This window comes from Arabidopsis lyrata, assembly GCF_000004255.2.
Source record: "Arabidopsis lyrata subsp. lyrata unplaced genomic scaffold ARALYscaffold_1, whole genome shotgun sequence".
Classification (NCBI taxonomy): Eukaryota; Viridiplantae; Streptophyta; class Magnoliopsida; order Brassicales; family Brassicaceae; genus Arabidopsis; species Arabidopsis lyrata.
In genome coordinates, this window is record NW_003302555.1 from 152,706 (window position 1) to 170,685 (window position 17,980).

The window sequence follows — 17,980 nt, forward strand, 5'->3', positions numbered from 1 at the left end:
GGTCTCTGTGACATATAGACTTGTCTTTTAACAGAGAAAAAAAATAAATGTTTTCATAAAAACAATTACAGTAAATAAGAGAGATGTTCACAATAAAGTTTCTTTGGTATAAATAAAAAAAGCGAAATTTATTCCCACGTCACGGAGATAGGGCTTCTGACGTTGTACTTGTCGCACATCCAAACCAAAACTCCAAAGGAAGACGAAGATGTATTTCTCGAAGCTTCTGCATCAAACGTCACCGTATAACTCAACCTCTCTCTCACCTTCTGGAACTTAAGAACTTTCGGCTCCACTCTCACCTTCACACCTTTGGGTTCCTCTACGTGAGCCATATAATCACACGCCGGTGACCCAACGTTCGTCACAGTCCTCTTATATCTCACCGTTTTCAGATTCGCGCCATTAACGAAGTTGACCGCGAAGGAAGGATAGTTCAAATCGCCGGGACTCAAAACGACGCCGTTACTAGGACACGTGTAGTTAGTGCCGGAGAACAGAAGTATTATCTGACTCGTGTAATTCAAGCTGCACAGGTAGTTGAGATAATCGACGGTGGAGGTATCGTATACCAGCCCCGGATCTACCGCTCGCGTGGGATCCACGTGTCCCGCTCCAAACGCAAACGCTGTGGCCGCCGATTCCGCTCCCGCGGCGCCCCTATCTCCGATCGGTCGGTTCCTATTGTCCGTGATCCTTGCCGTCGTCATGATTGCCGATTTTATCATCGCCGGTGACCAGTCTCCGTGAACGGACTTGATTAGAGCGGCGATTCCGCTAATGTGAGGACAAGCCATGGAGGTTCCCGAGATGATATTGAATTGGACGCGTCTTGGATCGGATCTGAGGAGGCTAGGGCTCGAGAACGGCGACCATCCGGCGAGGATGTTCATACCGGGAGCCGCAATGTCCGGTTTAGCAACTTCAGGTCCCGCGACGCTAGGTCCTCTGGATGAGAACGCGGCTACCATCGGGGCCGTTGCACCGTACGTGGTTCCTCTGAATCTAACGGCGGCGGTGGCGTTGGCTGCGCTGGCGAGATAAGTCAATAAGGTTTTACCGTCGGAAAATCCAATTGAAACCGCCGGTAAAACGTGAGGATCAGCAAGAAGCTCTTCTCCTTCTGCCTCTGTGCTCACAAGAAGCATCGCAGCTCCTCCGCTCCGTTTCACCTCTTCCCCTTTCGCGGTTCTGCCGCTGGCTCCTCTTAAGCAAATTACGATTTTACCCTCGACGAGTTCTCTCTTGAGCGAGTCCCGGATACAGAACACGGCTCCGCTTCCTTCTCCAGCTGTTCTGTTAAACGCTAAAGACAGATTCTTTAAGCTTTTCCCTTTATACAAGGATGATCCGACCAAGCTTTTACGGTTCCCGATCCGGACTATGGCCGGAAACGTCCTGTCCGTATAGCTGGCAGCAACAGTCATCAACCACGGAGCTCCATTACTCACTGTGGATGCAGTTGGTCCTGAATTACCCGCAGAGCAAGACACGAATATGTTCTTCTGCATTGCTCCGAACCCGGCGATCGCGACGGGATCCACGTAAAACGGGCGTGATGATCCACCTAGCGAGAGAGAGATCACATCCACACCGTCTAAAATGGCTCGGTCAATGGCTGCTATGACGTCAGTGTTGGCACATCCCAGAGCCCAACAAGCTTTGTAAGCAGCGATCCTCGAAGTAAACCTCATCCCTGAAGCCAAACCTTTAGCTTGTCCGAAATAATTCGCTTTCGGGACAATGCCTCCGGCAGCAGTCGAGGCTGTATGCGTCCCGTGTCCTTGTGCGTCTCGAGCCGACCTATGGAACCAATAGTAATAAACTATTAGTGAGAACCATCTTTACAAAACAAATCTAGTGTCATCATCGGAATTTTTACGAAAGCATTTTGATTTTGTCCATTTTAATCAATTCTTTTAGAGGAAGGTACTTTTATGTTCGAATCAACGTTAGACCAAGGGCAGTGGGGCAGTGGGGCATTCGTTTGGGGGTGTAAGTATTAAAAAAAAACCCGGATGTGAAGAGAGAAATAATTTTTTGTTTTTTTATTACCACTAACACCCGTGAAGATGCTCCACTGTGCATGGTCTTATGGAGCTAGCTAGACAACGTTTTTAACTAAACTTTATTTGTTTAATTGAGTTCTATTTGCATGATATTAAAGTACGAAGTTTTTATTTTGTTGTTGGTAGAAGTTCCAAAAAACATTTCACATTATTCCCACTAACATTTGGAGACTAAAAACAATGGGGAGATCAAGAGAAGTTGAAAACAGAGGGATCATTAATATAATAATATTTCAACCGTCTAACCTGAAATCAGTGGTTTCATTGATTTTTCCAACGATGGATTCGTAGCCTTTGTAAAACGCGCTAGCTCCAATGATCTTCTTGTTACACGACGAAGAAGAGAAGTTTGTGCCTTCATCGCACGAACCTCTCCATCTAGACGGGACCGGGGTCATGTGAGTGTCTCGGAAGCTCACGTGCTCCGGAGAGATCCCTGTGTCCACAAGGCCGACGATGACGTCCGAAGATAGGCTCGTCTCGTTCCAAAGTCCGATCCCGTATTCGAGACCAAGAAACTCGTGAGAATACGTCGTGTGTAGAGATAAGAGCTCGTCTGGATAAGCAGAGATAAACCCTTTTGTGTTCTTCACCGTCTCAAGCTGGTCGTCGGTGAGAGTCGCGGAGAAACCGGACATGGCATTTTCGTAAATATAGTGAATCTCCGGGAGAGAAAACCCATCGTCGTAAATATTCTCTGTTCGGAGTGAATTAAAAAGTGAAGTTACGATGTGTTTTGTGCTGGTAGCAACAGTGTGGATCACGTAGGTTTGTTTATGAGACGAAACATTTGATGTGAAGAAGATGAGAAAGAAGAAAACGACGAATGATCTGAAGAACATCATGGGACGGTTGTCGCTAAAGGGATATAAGAGCATTAAAAGAAAGCGATGCATCTACCTATGATTCTTAGGACTCGTCTATGTGGGTATATAACACATAAAATAGATATGTGACGTGTGAATACTGTGAGCTGTGAGAGCTGAGGAAAATGTGACTAGAAAGAGTAATATATACGAAAAGGTTAAAATGAAATATATGATATGTTTGTAACTGTCGCTGTTGTGAGGTTCTTGTGCGGGTCCGTCTGTTACTTAATGTTGCTTTAGGAGACGTCGGTTCATTTATATATACCAATAAAAACAAAAAAAATACAAACTGTGATTAATATCACTTTAGAAGAGTTTGGATGATAAAAAATATTTGCCAACCAGAATATGAACACGTAGAGAAATCGAAGTCAGCTTTACATGTGAATTATGTTTTGAAAAAGAAAAGAAGTTTACAATTTTACAGTTTTAATAGAGAAAAAGAAAACAGGTAGTAGTTTAGAAGAAGGACGGGGGATGCAGGCAGCTTCCACCGCCGGTAGGGGTAGGTGGACATTGAATGTAAATGAAGAGGGAGGGGACAAACGCAACAATAATTGGGGCGTGACTTAATATTACTCATATCATATCGAAGCTTTCTTCTACATTTCCTATGATTCAAATCATTGCTTGTTCACACTTCCTCAGAATCTCTTTGTGTATTGGCTTTCAAGCCAAGTTGGAACACGTAAGCCGACGACTTACATTTTTTTTGTTTATGTCCTCAGAGATATATTCATCGTATCTTCTCATTTAATTCAATACCTTTTTTAAAAGGATAACACACCATATAAAATTGGTTTATTGTGTTTCACTCTCAGCGAGCGAGATCTTATTGTAAATTAACTAATTAAGGTCTATTCTTGCATATTTTTGGATAATGCTTTTCTGGTTGCCACAAAACAATTCTATACAATAGTTATCTAATTTAGTGTTGGACTTAACCAATAAAGCCCGTCTAGCTCAGTTGGTAGAGCGCAAGGCTCTTAACCTTGTGGTCGTGGGTTCGAGCCCCACGGTGGGCGAATTTTTAATTAGTTTTATGTTATTTTTGTTTTCCTTAATAGACTTAATAATAGGCTATACATATACATCATCCGGGCTAGTTGTTAGGCCCATAATCGTGGCGGGTGATGTAAGGATGCCATAAATAGGTAGGTACAACACAAGCGAGTCCAACAACACTCCCATAACGGTCAGAAATTCATTCTCTCCGTCGGCTTCCTTTTTTAATTCGCCTTGTGGGTTTAGGCGATTCGGTTAGTGATCCTCCGCTCCGCTTGTCAATTACGGCAATTGATTGAATGGGTGTGGGAGGCAATTTCTGGGATTTGCTGAGGCCTTATGCTCAACAACGAGGGTTTGATTATCTCAGAAACAAACGCGTCGCTGTTGATCTCTCCTTCTGGATCGTTCAGCATGAAACCGCTGTTAAGGGTTTTGTCCTTAAACCTCACCTCAGGCTCACTTTCTTCCGTACTATCAACCTCTTCTCAAAGGTTCCTTTTTTATTTCAATTGCTGCGCTCTTCTTCTCTACTGAATTTCCCAATTTCGTCTCCTTAATCCTTTTTGGGTTGGCTAAAGAAGTTCCTCTTTTTTCTGTGAATTACGGGTTTTTTGAATTTTAGGTTTTCGCTTGTTTGAAAAATAGTCGAGATGATTATAATGCGGGTTAGGGTTTTGCAGTTTGGAGCGTATCCAGTTTTTGTGGTTGATGGAACACCATCACCTTTGAAATCTCAGGCGAGAATCTCCAGGTTTTTCCGGTCTTCTGGAATTGATACTTGTAATCTGCCTGTGATTAAAGATGGCGTCTCCGTTGAGAGAAATAAGCTGTTTTGTGAATGGGTTAAGGAATGTGTGGTAAGATGCCTTTCCCTTGAAACCTTGATACTTGTTTTGTTTCACATTGTTTAATTATGAATTTTTGGTTCTCTAGGAGCTACTCGAATTGCTCAGTATTCCGGTGCTGAAAGCAAATGGTGAGGCTGAAGCTCTCTGTGCACAGTTAAACAGCGAAGGTTATGTGGATGCTTGCATTACTCCTGATAGTGATGCTTTCCTATTTGGTGCTAAGTGCGTGATCAAAGATATCAAGCCTAATTCAAGAGTAAGTCTTCATTTGTAATGCAGGAGCCTTATCCCGACTCACTTATGGTCTCTTTATCGTCTTAATTTCATTGTGTGCAGGAGCCTTTTGAATGCTACCATATGTCAGATATTGAGTCTGGCCTTGGTCTGAAGCGGAAACACTTGATAGCTATTTCTCTATTGGTTGGAAACGACTATGATTCAGGCGGTGTTCTTGGGATTGGTGTGGATAAAGCACTCCGCATTGTTCGTGAGTTTTCTGAAGACGAGATACTTGAAAGGTTATAATCCATAAACTTTTTGTTTTTGCTTTTTGGTGACTGGTCATTTTCTTGAATGTATTGAGATATTTTTGTGCAGACTACAGGACATTGGAAAAGGGTTGAAACCTACAGTTCCTGGTGGAATCAAATCTGTGGATGATGGTGAAGAATTCCGCTCAGAGATGAAAAAAAGATCTCCTCACTGTTCCCGTTGTGGACACCTGGGCAGCAAGAGAACTCATTTTAAGTCCTCTTGTGAGCATTGTGGTTGTGATAGTGGTTGTATTAAGAAACCATTAGGGTTTAGATGTGAATGCTCCTTTTGTTCCAAGGATCGAGAGTTAAAGGAACAGAAGAAAACCATGATTGGTGGATCAAAGTCTGTGATAAGATTGCTCTAGCGCCAGAATTTCCCAACAGAAAGATTATTGAACTCTATCTATCCGATGGTTTGACGGCAGGTAGAAACTGAATTTATGACTTCATGTCCCTATTACATGATCATTGTTCTGAATCCTAATGTTTATGCATCTCTGAAGCAGAAGATGGCTCGTCAATGTCTTGGGGAACTCCTGATACTGGAATGCTAGTGGATCTCATGGTTTTCAAACTGCACTGGGACCCATCTTATGTTAGAAAAATGTTGCTTCCGATGTTGTCGACCATTTATCTAAGAGAAAAGGCAAGAAACAGCACAGGAAACGCTTTGTTATGTGATCAATACGAATTTCATTCAATCAAGTGCATAAAAACTAGATATGGGAATCAGTCTTTTGTGATAAGGTGGAGAAAACCCATATCTATAAGTGGTTATAGTCACAGTCAAAGCGAGCCAGAAGAATCAATTGTTGTATTGGAAGAAGAACTGGTGGAAGAAGAAGAGTCTGTTGATCCGTTAGATGGTTTAAATGAACCTCAGGTGCAAAATGATAATGGTGACTGCTTCTTGCTAACTGATGAATGCATAGGACTTGTTGAGTCTGCTTTCCCTGATGAAACAGAGCATTTTCTACATGAGAAGGTAATAAATTCGCTCTCTCGCTATCTCTATGAGTTGCCTTTTCTTCCCTTTGCCTCGAGTCCTTGACAGTTTTTGTTTGTTTAACTCTTAGAAACTGAGAGAGTCGAAAAAGAAGAATGTTTCTGAAGAAACAGCAACACCAAGACCAACAACAATGGGTGTACAAAGAAGCATTACCGATTTCTACCGTTCAGCGAAAGCAGCACCAGGTCAAAGTATAGAGACTGGCGGGAGTTCAAGAGCTTCTGCGGAAAAGAAGAGACAGGCAACTTCTACTAGTAGTAGTAACCTTTCAAAGTCTGTAAGGCGTCGTCTCTTGTTTGGATAGAACATTCTTGATTCTGACTTGAGAGTAAACCCAATTTTTTGGTCTGTATATAAAAAGGAAACTTTGCATTTTTTAATTAAAAGATTTCAAAAAGGATGGTGCTGCCCAGGATCGAACTGGAGACCTTTTGCGTGTAAGGCAAACGTGATAACCACTACACCACAGCACCTTTCTGGTATTATGTATATAGATACAATTGATAACGTTACTCTTATTCTTACAAAAACAAAACTGATTCAATTAGAGAGAGCAGAAGAAGGAGTTTGGTCTTATCGGAAATTATGAATGCGGTAATAACATCAACCATCATCAACTGCAACTCTCTATCGCCGTCGTCATGGATAAGCGGAGAGAATTGGCCGTCAAAGGTTCTGTTGGGGGAAATCTCTGCCGCGTTCTCAAGGCGGAGGACGAAGGTGTCATGCGGCAAGAGCAGCCCAGATGATTACCACTCAACTCTCAAATCACTCAATTCTCGTGGTCGCTTTCCCAGAAAATCCCTCGGCCAGGTTCTCACAATCCACTCGTAGACACATACGTACATATTTTATTAACTTAAATCCTCACACCATTAAGTAGAATGGTTTGAATTCTGGCACAGCATTACATGTTGAATTCGGATATCAACGACCAGCTAGCCTCTGCGGCTGATGTGAAAGAAGGAGATTTTGTATTAGAGATTGGTCCTGGGACTGGTTCTTTAACCAATGTCCTTATCAATTTAGGTGCCACAGTTCTTGCCATCGAAAAGGTTTGCTATCAATTCAAGAAAGAAATGCATCCTTTATTTTGTATAGCAAATGTGGCTGATTCTGATTTTGAAACTTCATCTTTAGGATCCTCATATGGTTGATTTGGTGAGTGAACGATTTGCGGGTTCTGACAAGTTCAAGGTACCTACCTATCAAGTTCAAGGAAAAACAGATCATTCTTCTTTTTTTTTTTTACATCAAAATGGGTTCTTCTCTAGGTTTTGCAAGAGGATTTTGTCAAGTGTCACATCCGTTCTCACATGCTCTCCATTTTAGAGAGCAGAAGGTTATCACATCCAGATTCTTCTCTTGCAAAGGTCACTCTAGTTTCTCTTTTGGTACATTTTATTACTAACTCTGCACCACCAACCACAGGTTATTATTTACACAATGCAATTGTATGCTAATGATGCAGGTTGTTTCTAACTTACCTTTCAATATAAGTACTGATGTTGTGAAGCTTCTACTTCCTATGGGTGATATCTTCTCAAAAGTTGTTCTCTTGCTCCAGGTAAACCATTATTTGTTTTTAGAGGATCATTCCAAATGCTATATATTCACTGTGACAAGTTTTTTTCCGCTAATCTTAGGACGAGGCAGCATTGCGATTGGTTGAACCAGCACTGCGAACATCTGAATACCGCCCCATCAACATTTTGATCAACTTCTATTCAGGTACTTGTTCCATCCATTATTGACTTTAAATGTGTTGCAATTCGTCAATGTAGTTTTGCTGAGAAACTGTGTAACTTCCTTGTTTTAAGAACCGGAATACAATTTCAGAGTTCCTAGGGAAAACTTCTTCCCTCAGCCCAAGGTTTTGATTCTATTCTCCAAACTTTCATCATAACTAAATTTTGATACCATTACAGAAATATGACTTCTTTTCCTTTTTGTGCTCCTTACAGGTTGATGCTGCTGTTGTAACATTCAAGCTGAAGCATCCGAGTGACTATCCTGATGTTTCGTCCACCAAAAATTTCTTCTCTTTGGTAGCTAAAACTTGCTTCAGACTATTTCGTAGATTTTTAACAACAAAACATCTGAATCGAATTCCAAAACAGGTGAATTCTGCATTCAACGGGAAGAGAAAAATGTTGAGAAAGTCCCTCCAGCACATATCATCATCTCCTGAGATCGAAAAAGCTCTCGGAGTTGCTGGTCTTCCAGTCACTGTGAGTAATCTCTCTGATGACTTATATGAGGTCTTGGGTAGCTCGTTCTAAGATCATATCAATCATTACAAGCTCATAAGAGGAAATTCATATCTTGAAACTGGCTTGTTAGAGAATCGATTCTCGTAACCTTCAGTCATATCTTTTTGTTCTACTACCTTGCTGCAGTCAAGGCCTGAAGAGCTTACCTTGGATGACTTTGTCAAGTTGCATAACGTAATCGCCAGCGAATAAGACCAACGAGAAGGACAACCATCAGTATCCATGTTTTGTCGGCTTTGGAATTATACGAAGCCATTTGAAAACAGGAAAATGACGGCAACAAGCTGAGGAAGACACGCCATTGAAGCTGCTGAAAGACGAATGTGGCCAAAATCCAGACAATCAGGGATCAGGAATCAGGAAGTAAGTAGGATACAGTCCCAATCTTGTTTGGTCTTGTAGAAATTTCTGTCTATGAGAGAATCTTTGTAAGCTAAATTGTTGATTTTGTAATCCCAAAACGATAGTCTTTACAATCACAATTTGTTACAATCATCCATGAAACTGGTAGATAAGATCCAAAGCTCTCAACTTGGTGGCATGTGGGTCGGAATCAAACCCATAATCACGGCCACTCCTCTCTTCCGTCGACGACGGAGACAGTGGCCGCTTGAGTCTCTTGTTTCTAATGAAGCACTCTCTCATCTTCTCCTCCACCTTCTCCATCGCCGAATATCTCTCCTCTTCAGCCTCTCCCTTCTCTTCTTCTCCTAATTGCATCGGCTCGACGGAGGAGAAAGATTTCTCCCCTTCCGCCGATGGGATGGAGGCTAGGAAGGCAGAGAGGCGTTGGTGGGCTATGCGGAGAGAGGAGATTTGGAGTAACTGGTTCTGGTCCACGGTGGTTCCCATTTGCTGCGCCATTAAAGTTGCTTGCTCCAGCGATGATATCAGCTCAGCTACTTGCTCTACACTTGCCATGTTCTTACACACTCTCTCTTTCTCTTTCTATGTAGTATAATCTATTTCTCCAGGTATTTTGTGTTACTTATTACAATCACAGCGAGGTCGAGGAGCTCCGGGTTTGGTTGTCCGAGGAAGAGACTGACGATGTGTATTATTATGTAAAATACTGCTTTTAGTTTGGGCCTTTAATTTATTAATTGGGCTTCAATAAGACTACTCGAAGTTGGTAACTATTGGGTCTTATTTTAATGAAACTAAAGAGGGTCTTCATTTTGTTTTGCAATTCGAAGACGCACAAACCCATTTTTGTCATCTTAAAACCTAATGTACAAATTCATGATTATGATTTGTTGACAACTAAAAAGTTCATAATTGTTACTAGTATATCCTATACTATTATTTGGGAAATACAATTTACAATTACCTTTAATTAACTTTTACCTTTGTAAGAATTTGAGGCTCGAAAGAGTCTCCTCTTAAATTCTTCCCGCACGAAGAATGTCTTTCCTTCAATTATGTATGACTCACTCTCTCATTTGTCTAAGTTCTTCAACTGTTTTTTTTTTGGGTTTTAAAGTTAGAACTAGGGAAGTTTGACTTTGTTCTCATATTTGAGAATATGTTTGATTCGGTGATATATTATTTATTGATAGAATATTCAAATTTTCATGATTACTATATAGCGATCCCAAAACTTATCTCTAATCACACACTAACCTATCTTTTTTCTATTTCATGGTAGGAGCAATAGAAAGATCTTTTCCCGTCCATAGTTGCTCAGACTTCAATAGTGTTGTCTGATGGTGATCCTCCTAATATCAATGAACGTACTCTACATGCACAAGAGGTTAATCAACAACCCATTGCGCACCCAACAACCTTTTATCCGAAGCTGTTTATTGGAACAATCTTGTCTTGGTCAATTAAAAGTTACATGGGTAGAAATCTTTCAGATTCGCCGTAAGGTTGTCCACCCGGAGTACCTTGAAGCCTCAAAAAATTTTATGAAAATATTTGACTATATCGATCGATAAGTGTCATCAAATCTACTATATTCTAATGATCAATGCTTTTTTTTTTTTTGTAGTTATTTGCTTATGTTTGATTATAATTGATTTTATTTATGTTTCATGATAACTCATAAGGTCGAAAGCTTATGAATGAATTATGAATATATTTATGGCTTTATCTAATCATTTACATTGCATGTACACTTTTTTTTTTCTTCCCTAGACGTTATCTTTAGAATGAATAAAGTGTCCTTTGTGTGTGTGTGTTTTTTTGTCCTTAAAATGTTTTGTGTTTGTGTGAGAGAGGAAGTAGGAGTAGATTTTTACATTTAGTGTCTCATCTTAAAATAATGATGAGTAGTGTAAATAAGACATCACATGGCCAAATTAAATTCAAATTATTATTTGTCCGATAACACCAATTGAAGGATATTCAATTCATGGATCCCCTCAAAGAATACCATTATAATATAATGGTTGTTAACAATTAATTTAAAATTATGTGGTCAAATACGACGAGAATAATGAATCATTGTCATGTGAAGCAACATTTTCAAATCATTTAATTGTCAAATTTGTATTTGTATGCCAGCCAAAGTTTGCAACTCTTGAAAAAAACTCAGTAATTAGGTAAGAGTTTTTTTCTTATTCCAGAAAAAAAGAAACAATTAATGAATTTCTTAATTAGTTTCGAATGGACGTAAATAAGTGGGCCATAGGCATAGATAGCTCACGCGACTCACACATGCTCTCTATGTCTGGCAGTTTTGTAATAAAAATAAAGTAAAAGCATATTATTGTAAATAAAGTATTCTTTTAGATTCAAATTCTGCCCAACACGTGGCACAGTAAGCCACGTAATGGGGGTAGAAAGAAATCTTGTGAGTTTCAGGGTTTAAACCAGATCGAACGGTTCTAGAACAAGACACGTCAGGAAATGAGTGTAACGTTATGAAACAGAACGAGATCTAACGGTCGAGATCGAATGTGGTAAGATGAATCGCAGCCGTCGGAGAGGAAGAAACTCTTTTTTACTCGTAGGGTTTCTTTTCTTTTCTTGGGAGGAGAATCTCAGTGACAGATCGACCAGACACTGTTGTATTTTTATTTGGTTTCTATAATTTATTTTGTCAACTGTTTCGAGAAAGCAAATCATCTAAATACAGAAATACGGATTTTTTTAGAATCGGGATTTGATCGAAGTTGTCTTTAGTTTTGTCCTCTGTCCTCCTATGTCCCTTTTTATCTCTCTTATTCTCTTTCTCTCTCTAAATCGTGTTGAGATTTGAATCTTTTCAAATACTTAGAAAATAAATAAATAAAAAAAGAAGAAGAAGAAGAAGAGAGAGGGGCAGGTTTTATTTTATTTTTAATAATCGTTTGGAGTGTTTGAGGAAGAGAAGTCAGCAGCTTGTCTTTGTATTTTTGCAAAGTATTCAAAATTGGTTGGTTTCTGGGTAAGTGAGTATCTTTGGGACTATTCCTTCCAAATTGTCTTAACGTTTGTAATGTCATCTGCCATCATTGCTTTACCAGATTGTATGTTTCTCACTGTAAATTTTCTACTTCCCTTTGATTCAAATCATAGAGAGAAGAAAAAGTTCAAATTTCTTGATTAATTCTGCAGTCTACTTCTCATCCCTCAGCTTGTTTTTTCTGCTTTCTGGGCATAAAGAAAGAAAAAAAAAAAACTTAAAAAGTTCAATTTTTTTTTTTTGTCTTTTTGATTTTCGTAAACAATAGATGAAACGTATTTTAAGATTCTGAATCTTAAAGATTGGTTCTTTACGGTTGATGTTTGTATTCACTAGAAAAATAAAGCTAAAGTTGTGATCTCATACTTATAATTGCTTTATCGTCGATAGAGACAATTGAGTGATTTTTCTTCTGTTTTCTGTGATTCTTTTGTCTAAATTCAGAAGATGATCAACACTTTCCCCTATATCTCATTTCTGGTCTTCTGTTTTGAATCAGATTCATAATCACAAGTTTATTTTGTGTGTGTGTTTATTATCTCAGTGACTCACCTAAAGATCATACTGCATCAATTCTGTGAAATCTTGCTTAACCTCTACACGTGTATACTTACTGAATCTCTCTACATTTCACAGATCAAGTTTTGGCTGGATGCAACAGTCAAGTCAACTACTAAATTGAAGGTAAAAAATCTCCCTTTAGATCATCCTTAAAGATTACTTGTAAATTTTGGGCTAATTTCAATATTATAGAAGATCACTCAGTATCTAATTTCCTTACAAATAGAGAGACAGAGACTTCCCATTGACTTCTCTTCAAAGAAAAGTCTGCAAGTTAACTTTAATCCTCAGCCAGATTTTTCCTTTCTGTTACTATCAAGTATCAACACACTGAATCATTCTGATCAGAAAATTACAGCTTGTGCTTCCCCTTTTTTAAGAAAACTTTCTCCAATCACGAAACTAATCTTTACGAGTTTTTAAAAGTTTTTTTTTGCATTGACAATGATGGTTCATGGAGAGTGAGTATATCTCGTGGCTGTGAATGAGTTTAATGTGTTATGCTTATGATATGTTAGGGTGAAGCATTTAATGAATATGCATCTAGAAACCACTCGAAATGATATGTCGTGGGGAAACTTCCTTCTTTTCTTAAGCAATGGCTTGTGTGTATCTGTTAGATGTTGTTTTCATCTTAACTTAATATTTTCTTTTGTCTTCTACTCACTATATTGTGTTCCATAAAGTTTTGATCTTTATTAATCTACAAGTACAGTTAATCAGAATTTGTGATCTGAAATTATCAGTGAGGAACATAGAGAACTGGGGAGAATTTTGGATCTTTTTTCTTCAAGTGAAGTTAAAGGAACAAGGCGACAAGGTAAGGTTTTGGCTTTTCTTTATGTTTCTCACTGAACATTCAAGAACTCAAAGTTTTGATTTTTCTCTTCATCTTCAATTGCAGTTATCTGGTAAAGTTCTATATTTTGTTCCCTATACACTTGGAAACTCATGGCTCAGACATGTATATAAGGTTGTAAAGTTTTGGTTTTTCTCTTCAGGTTTCATTAGGATTTATCAAACACAGATCGAGAAGAGAGAATGAATGTTCAAATAGCGTAAGAAGCTGTGAATTTTCTTTTTTCTTTTTGTCCAATGGGAACAATGGCAGAATTGGTAACCATGGGAAAGTTTGGAGCCATGGCAGAAGAGCAGCAAGTTAACCAGATGATCATGGATAAACAATCAGCAGAAGAATGGCTATCGCGCGTCCATTCGCTAATACCATCCGTCCTCAGCAAGGCAAAAACAGTTAAGAATTTTGCAGGACGATGGAAGACGATAATCTCAAAGATCGAACAGATACCAGCTTGTTTATCTGACCTCTCAAGCCACCCTTGTTTCTCCAAGAACAAGCTCTGCAACGAACAGTTGCAATCTGTGGCTAAGACTCTTAGTGAAGTTATAGAGCTTGCAGAGTTGTGTTCAACTGAAAAGTATGAAGGGAAGCTGCGTATGCAGAGCAATCTCGATGCTTTATCCGGAAAACTGGATTTGAATCTAAGAGACTGTATGGTTTTGATCAAGACCGGCGTTCTTGGTGAAGCTACATTACCTCTTTACATTTCAAGTTCATCAGAAACACCCAAAATTTCCAGTTTAAAAGAACTTCTAGCAAGGCTACAGATCGGTCACTTGGAATCAAAACACAATGCTCTCGAAAGCCTCCTTGGTGCAATGCAAGAGGATGAGAAGATGGTTATGCCTTTGATCGGACGAGCCAACGTTGCAGCTTTAGTTCAGCTGCTAACAGCAACTTCGACAAGAATCAGAGAGAAAGCGGTGAATCTGATCAGTGTATTAGCGGAATCAGGACACTGCGACGAATGGCTTATCTCGGAAGGTGTATTGCCTCCGCTAGTGAGGCTAATCGAATCAGGAAGTCTTGAAACCAAAGAAAAAGCTGCAATTGCGATACAGAGACTGTCCATGACAGAGGAAAACGCACGGGAAATCGCAGGACACGGCGGCATCACACCTCTTATCGATCTCTGTAAAACAGGGGATTCTGTGTCACAAGCTGCGTCTGCAGCTGCTCTGAAGAACATGTCAGCAGTTTCAGAGCTCAGACAATTGCTTGCGGAAGAAGGAATGGTTAGAGTCTCGATCGATCTTCTAAACCATGGGATATTGTTAGGATCAAGAGAACACATGGCCGAGTGTTTGCAGAATCTCACTGCAGCGAGCGAGGGTCTACGCGAAGCCATTGTTTCAGAAGGCGGAGTTCCGAGTCTCTTGGCTTATCTGGACGGTCCATTGCCGCAAGAACCGGCCGTAACGGCACTGAGAAATCTAATCCCGTCGGTGAATCCAGAGATATGGGTGGCTCTCAATTTGCTTCCACGACTGACACACGTGCTCAAGTCAGGATCTTTAGGCGCGCAACAAGCAGCAGCATCGGCGATTTGCCGTTTCACTTGCTCGCCGGAGACAAAGAGGCTAGTGGGAGAATCCGGGTGCATTCCGGAGATGGTGAAACTTCTGGAATCGAAGTCAAACGGGTGTAGAGAAGCGGCGGCTCAGGCGATCGCCGGATTGGTGACGGAAGGAAGGATTAGACGGGAACTGAAGAAAGACGGGAAGAGCGTGACGAATCTGGTGATGTTATTGGATTCGAACCCTGGAAACACGGCGAAGAAGTACGCAGTGGCGGGGCTGTTGGGGTTGTCGGGAAGCGAGAAGAGTAAGAAAATGATGGTGTCGTACGGAGCAATAGGGTATCTGAAGAAGCTGTCGGAGATGGAAGTAATCGGCGCCGATAAGCTTCTCGAGAAGCTTGAAAGAGGAAAGCTGAGAAGCTTCTTTCACCGGTAAAAAAACGATGCGACATTGAAAAAAGATAAAAGGTGTAATATTGTCTGATGTAAGTTTATTAACCGTTAGTTAAACTTTACTATTAAAAAGGTCGGTCCTTTGGGCTGTTTCTCTGAAGCTGATAAATATGGGCTTTATATTAAATACAGGCCCATGAATTTGAATAGTTGCAGGTCTTAGTTTCAGTAGTCAACTAGTTTTATTCCCACATATTTATAAAAATTGAGAATTTATGTGGAGTACATTTATCTATACTATTAATTGGAAAACATTCGATAATAAATAACCTTATGAAAGGTAAAAAATTACAAAAATTGCCATTATAATTTTTTCATTCTAAGAATAATTTAAAAATTTCGTTGAAGGGCAAAATGGCTAATTTGCTGTCACTTAAAAGCGGATCTTGGGTCATGGGTCGGATCTATATCAATGCTTCTTCGGTAAAACACGCGGATCTTGAGACTATGGGATTTGGCTCCGTAATAATCGCGCATCTCATCTTATTGGGCTTCGCGGGTCAAGGCCTTTCTGATGCTCTCGAATGTAAAAGATGTTTCTATAACCAAAAAAGCGGAATATATGCGATTGAGATCTGCTGAAATTAATGACATAACCAAATTAGATCTAATCACTTAAAATATTTCTATAACAAAAAAATCCCATATATTCCGATTAGTAAATAAGAACAAATCTCTTAAAATACCAATTCAGTTATCAGTTCTTACCAAACTTAACAAAATCTATAAATTCAAATATTAACAAATCAAGCATATACCTTAACAATCCTTATTCGAAATTATTTACTTTGATATGATTCAAGAAACCCTAAAGCATTATTAGCCGACTTTGATTAATATAAATATAGAATGTAAAATGTCATTGAAGATACACACTAACTTTTCTTAGCGTAAATGGAGAATCCAACTTAAAATTGCCCTTGAACGAAATATTCAAGTCTACTCATAGTTTTCTTCCACTCACATCTTTTTCAAACTTTTACGAAACTCTAGCTCTATCGTCTTTCATGTTTAACAATGGCTCGAAATCTTGAATCTACTCTACTTTTCAAGACAGAGTTGATGTAAAAGGTAACAATTTATTTTGGTTCTGTAAGGTTTACGTATATATATGAATTTGTTCTACTATAACTCTCTTTCCTTCTATTTGTGTTTTCAGATAAGAGTTGTGGATACTGAAACCATTTGGAAGAGAAGAAATGATGTGATCTCACTAACCTTTTACATTCGAGAAGATATGATGTGATCTCACTAACCGAGAAGACTTGAAATCTGTTAGGGTTCTAGGTAAATCTGCAAATGTAATAAACGAAAGTGTAAGAATTGTGATCTCGCCCTTCTACATTTATATTTATGAATAGCTACATTGACAAAATCTGAGTGCATCCTCCATAGTCTTATGTTACTTGCAAATGATCCTTTACCTGAATACATTTACATTTGTTTATAACATGCTTACATTTAAACAAACATCACATACTTTGTAATGATCGTTTCAGTTTGTTTTTCTTTGTCTAGCCTCATATTTTGTATCATTATATCTGTAGTTAACTGAAATCTATATAGAACCTAAATAAATTAAAACTCTTCTCAGGTAACAGTTTATACAAATTATACTAAATTTATTGGTTTGAAACTAAAAATAGCCCAGTGCACTCCGACATTATCTGTTCAACTTCCTTCTCTATCTAGCTTAACATTACAGGAAAACAGACACTTCATAGTTCATATTAGTCGAACAACTTCATATTACAGGAGCAACAACTACAAGTAGCACTGCACAGAGTTATAAACCTCATTCTTTAGGAAAAAGGAGAACAAAGCGAATCCAAATCATGGGATATCTGAATAACGCTAAAATTGCTAAAATTGCTAAAGCCAATCTATAAAACTTAACGTAAAAGAGCCATGAATCGGAAAGAGATGGAATGATTCCAAACAATATTAAATGTTCATCTTCCTTCTCTATCTAACGATTTAAAACTACTCGAAGTCAAATTCGTATTCGTATTAAAAATTCTGTGAAAACCAAATTTGGATAGTCAATTGAGAATAATTACCCATATAAGATCCGACTTCTTGATAATTCTTGAAGAAGAAATCTATGAAAACAGAAAAGTCCAAAGATTGAAATTTAATCGACATATATAAAAACTGTAAAAGTATAAATCTAATTCAATAATAAGCTTACCTCTTCATAAAATTCGCAAATTGCAAAACAAACAGTAGAAAAGCAGACCCAATAACTGGATAATATGAGAATCTCGCAATCGAAATCGATCGATGTTCCTAATTTTATTCGGTGGGTTGTCTTTTTTGTGGAACTAAAGACAACGATTGTGATCTGAACAAATAATTAAATTTAGAAAAAAGAAAACAGATAAAAATACTAAAAGGCTTCAGAATTATTCAACTTTGGGCCTAAATTAATATTACAAACAGCCCACTAAAAGGTTATTCGCAAAAATGGCTTTGGGCCAGTTAATTAACATATTGATTTAGAGGTTTTCTGAATTTTATATTAAATCTTTAAAAACAATAATGTTGCATTATCATAGTTATTGTACATATTTTAAATTTTCAAT

The 17,980-nt window shown here is 38.8% G+C and overlaps 5 protein-coding genes, 2 long non-coding RNA genes and 2 other non-coding genes across 14 annotated transcripts; 5 read left to right on the forward strand and 4 right to left on the reverse strand.

Annotated features, from left to right (window-relative positions):
• Positions 1–8: 8 nt before the first annotated feature.
• Positions 9–3,119, reverse strand: LOC9325412 (subtilisin-like protease SBT1.1). Its single transcript, XM_002891992.2, has 2 exons — positions 2,316–3,119; positions 9–1,803 (listed from the first exon to the last, which is right to left on the reverse strand). The coding sequence occupies exons 1-2, from the start codon at positions 2,963–2,965 to the stop codon at positions 129–131; spliced, it is 2,325 nt and encodes a 774-aa protein (XP_002892038.1). The 5' UTR covers positions 2,966–3,119; the 3' UTR covers positions 9–128.
• A 771-nt stretch (positions 3,120–3,890) lies between these two features.
• Positions 3,891–3,963, forward strand: TRNAK-CUU. Its single transcript has one exon. It is a non-coding gene; the product is annotated as a tRNA-Lys (tRNA).
• A 62-nt stretch (positions 3,964–4,025) lies between these two features.
• On the forward strand, positions 4,026–6,736 carry LOC9328101 (flap endonuclease GEN-like 1). Its single transcript, XM_021012306.1, is given in 8 exon segments — positions 4,026–4,437; positions 4,627–4,803; positions 4,880–5,050; positions 5,131–5,312; positions 5,392–5,654; positions 5,657–5,755; positions 5,837–6,315; positions 6,407–6,736. Coding segments are annotated over 8 exon segments (1,803 nt in total). The 5' UTR covers positions 4,026–4,242; the 3' UTR covers positions 6,644–6,736.
• Positions 6,737–6,739: 3 nt separating this feature from the next.
• Positions 6,740–6,812, reverse strand: TRNAV-UAC. The gene has a single exon. It is a non-coding gene; the product is annotated as a tRNA-Val (tRNA).
• Positions 6,813–6,865: 53 nt separating this feature from the next.
• LOC9325413 (ribosomal RNA small subunit methyltransferase, chloroplastic) lies at positions 6,866–9,094 on the forward strand. The gene is made up of 10 exons (XM_021012313.1): positions 6,866–7,152; positions 7,245–7,394; positions 7,480–7,536; positions 7,614–7,712; positions 7,811–7,906; positions 7,986–8,070; positions 8,160–8,212; positions 8,304–8,387; positions 8,460–8,570; positions 8,739–9,094. Exons 1-10 carry the CDS (start codon positions 6,925–6,927, stop codon positions 8,802–8,804), a joined length of 1,029 nt encoding a protein of 342 aa, XP_020867972.1. The 5' UTR covers positions 6,866–6,924; the 3' UTR covers positions 8,805–9,094.
• LOC9325414 lies at positions 9,042–9,905 on the reverse strand. The gene has a single exon (XM_002891993.2). The coding sequence runs from the start codon at positions 9,531–9,533 to the stop codon at positions 9,105–9,107; it is 429 nt and encodes a 142-aa protein (XP_002892039.1). The 5' UTR covers positions 9,534–9,905; the 3' UTR covers positions 9,042–9,104.
• A 1,699-nt stretch (positions 9,906–11,604) lies between these two features.
• Positions 11,605–15,522, forward strand: LOC9328102 (protein CELLULOSE SYNTHASE INTERACTIVE 3). Of its 5 annotated transcripts, none has more exons than XM_021012749.1 (5): positions 11,605–11,985; positions 12,640–12,687; positions 13,311–13,384; positions 13,469–13,475; positions 13,566–15,522. In XM_021012749.1, exon 5 carries the CDS (start codon positions 13,660–13,662, stop codon positions 15,376–15,378), a length of 1,719 nt encoding a protein of 572 aa, XP_020868408.1. In that variant the 5' UTR covers positions 11,605–11,985; positions 12,640–12,687; positions 13,311–13,384; positions 13,469–13,475; positions 13,566–13,659; the 3' UTR covers positions 15,379–15,522. The 5 variants fall into 5 exon arrangements, with proteins under 5 accessions (XP_020868408.1, XP_020868406.1, XP_020868405.1 ...); XM_021012750.1 differs by lacking the exon at positions 13,469–13,475 and having other exon boundaries at positions 11,606–11,985; positions 13,566–13,622; positions 13,712–15,522; XM_021012747.1 differs by lacking the exon at positions 13,469–13,475 and having other exon boundaries at positions 11,605–11,989.
• Positions 15,523–15,558: 36 nt separating this feature from the next.
• On the reverse strand, positions 15,559–17,749 carry LOC110224925. Of its 2 annotated transcripts, none has more exons than XR_002329382.1 (4): positions 17,587–17,749; positions 17,456–17,497; positions 16,614–16,688; positions 15,559–15,973 (listed from the first exon to the last, which is right to left on the reverse strand). It is a non-coding gene; the product is annotated as an uncharacterized LOC110224925 (long non-coding RNA). The 2 variants fall into 2 exon arrangements; XR_002329381.1 differs by having other exon boundaries at positions 15,559–15,970; positions 17,587–17,746.
• Positions 15,980–16,725, forward strand: LOC110224926. Its single transcript, XR_002329383.1, has 2 exons — positions 15,980–16,466; positions 16,555–16,725. It is a non-coding gene; the product is annotated as an uncharacterized LOC110224926 (long non-coding RNA).
• Positions 17,750–17,980: the final 231 nt, after the last annotated feature.

Excerpts from the sequence above, each read along its gene's own strand:
- LOC9325412 (XM_002891992.2), bottom strand. The coding sequence starts at position 2,965 with ATGCATCGCTTTCTTTTAATGCTCTTATATCCCTTTAGCGACAACCGT. Across the intron at positions 1,804-2,315 it reads AATGAAACCACTGATTTCAG|GTCGGCTCGAGACGCACAAG; the intron begins GTTAGACGGTTG and ends TTGGTTCCATAG.
- LOC9325413 (XM_021012313.1), top strand. The coding sequence starts at position 6,925 with ATGAATGCGGTAATAACATCAACCATCATCAACTGCAACTCTCTATCG. Across the intron at positions 8,388-8,459 it reads CCAAAAATTTCTTCTCTTTG|GTGAATTCTGCATTCAACGG; the intron begins GTAGCTAAAACT and ends ATTCCAAAACAG. Across the intron at positions 8,571-8,738 it reads TTGCTGGTCTTCCAGTCACT|TCAAGGCCTGAAGAGCTTAC; the intron begins GTGAGTAATCTC and ends ACCTTGCTGCAG.
- LOC9325414 (XM_002891993.2), bottom strand. The coding sequence starts at position 9,533 with ATGGCAAGTGTAGAGCAAGTAGCTGAGCTGATATCATCGCTGGAGCAA.
- LOC9328102 (XM_021012747.1), top strand. The coding sequence starts at position 13,660 with ATGGGAACAATGGCAGAATTGGTAACCATGGGAAAGTTTGGAGCCATG.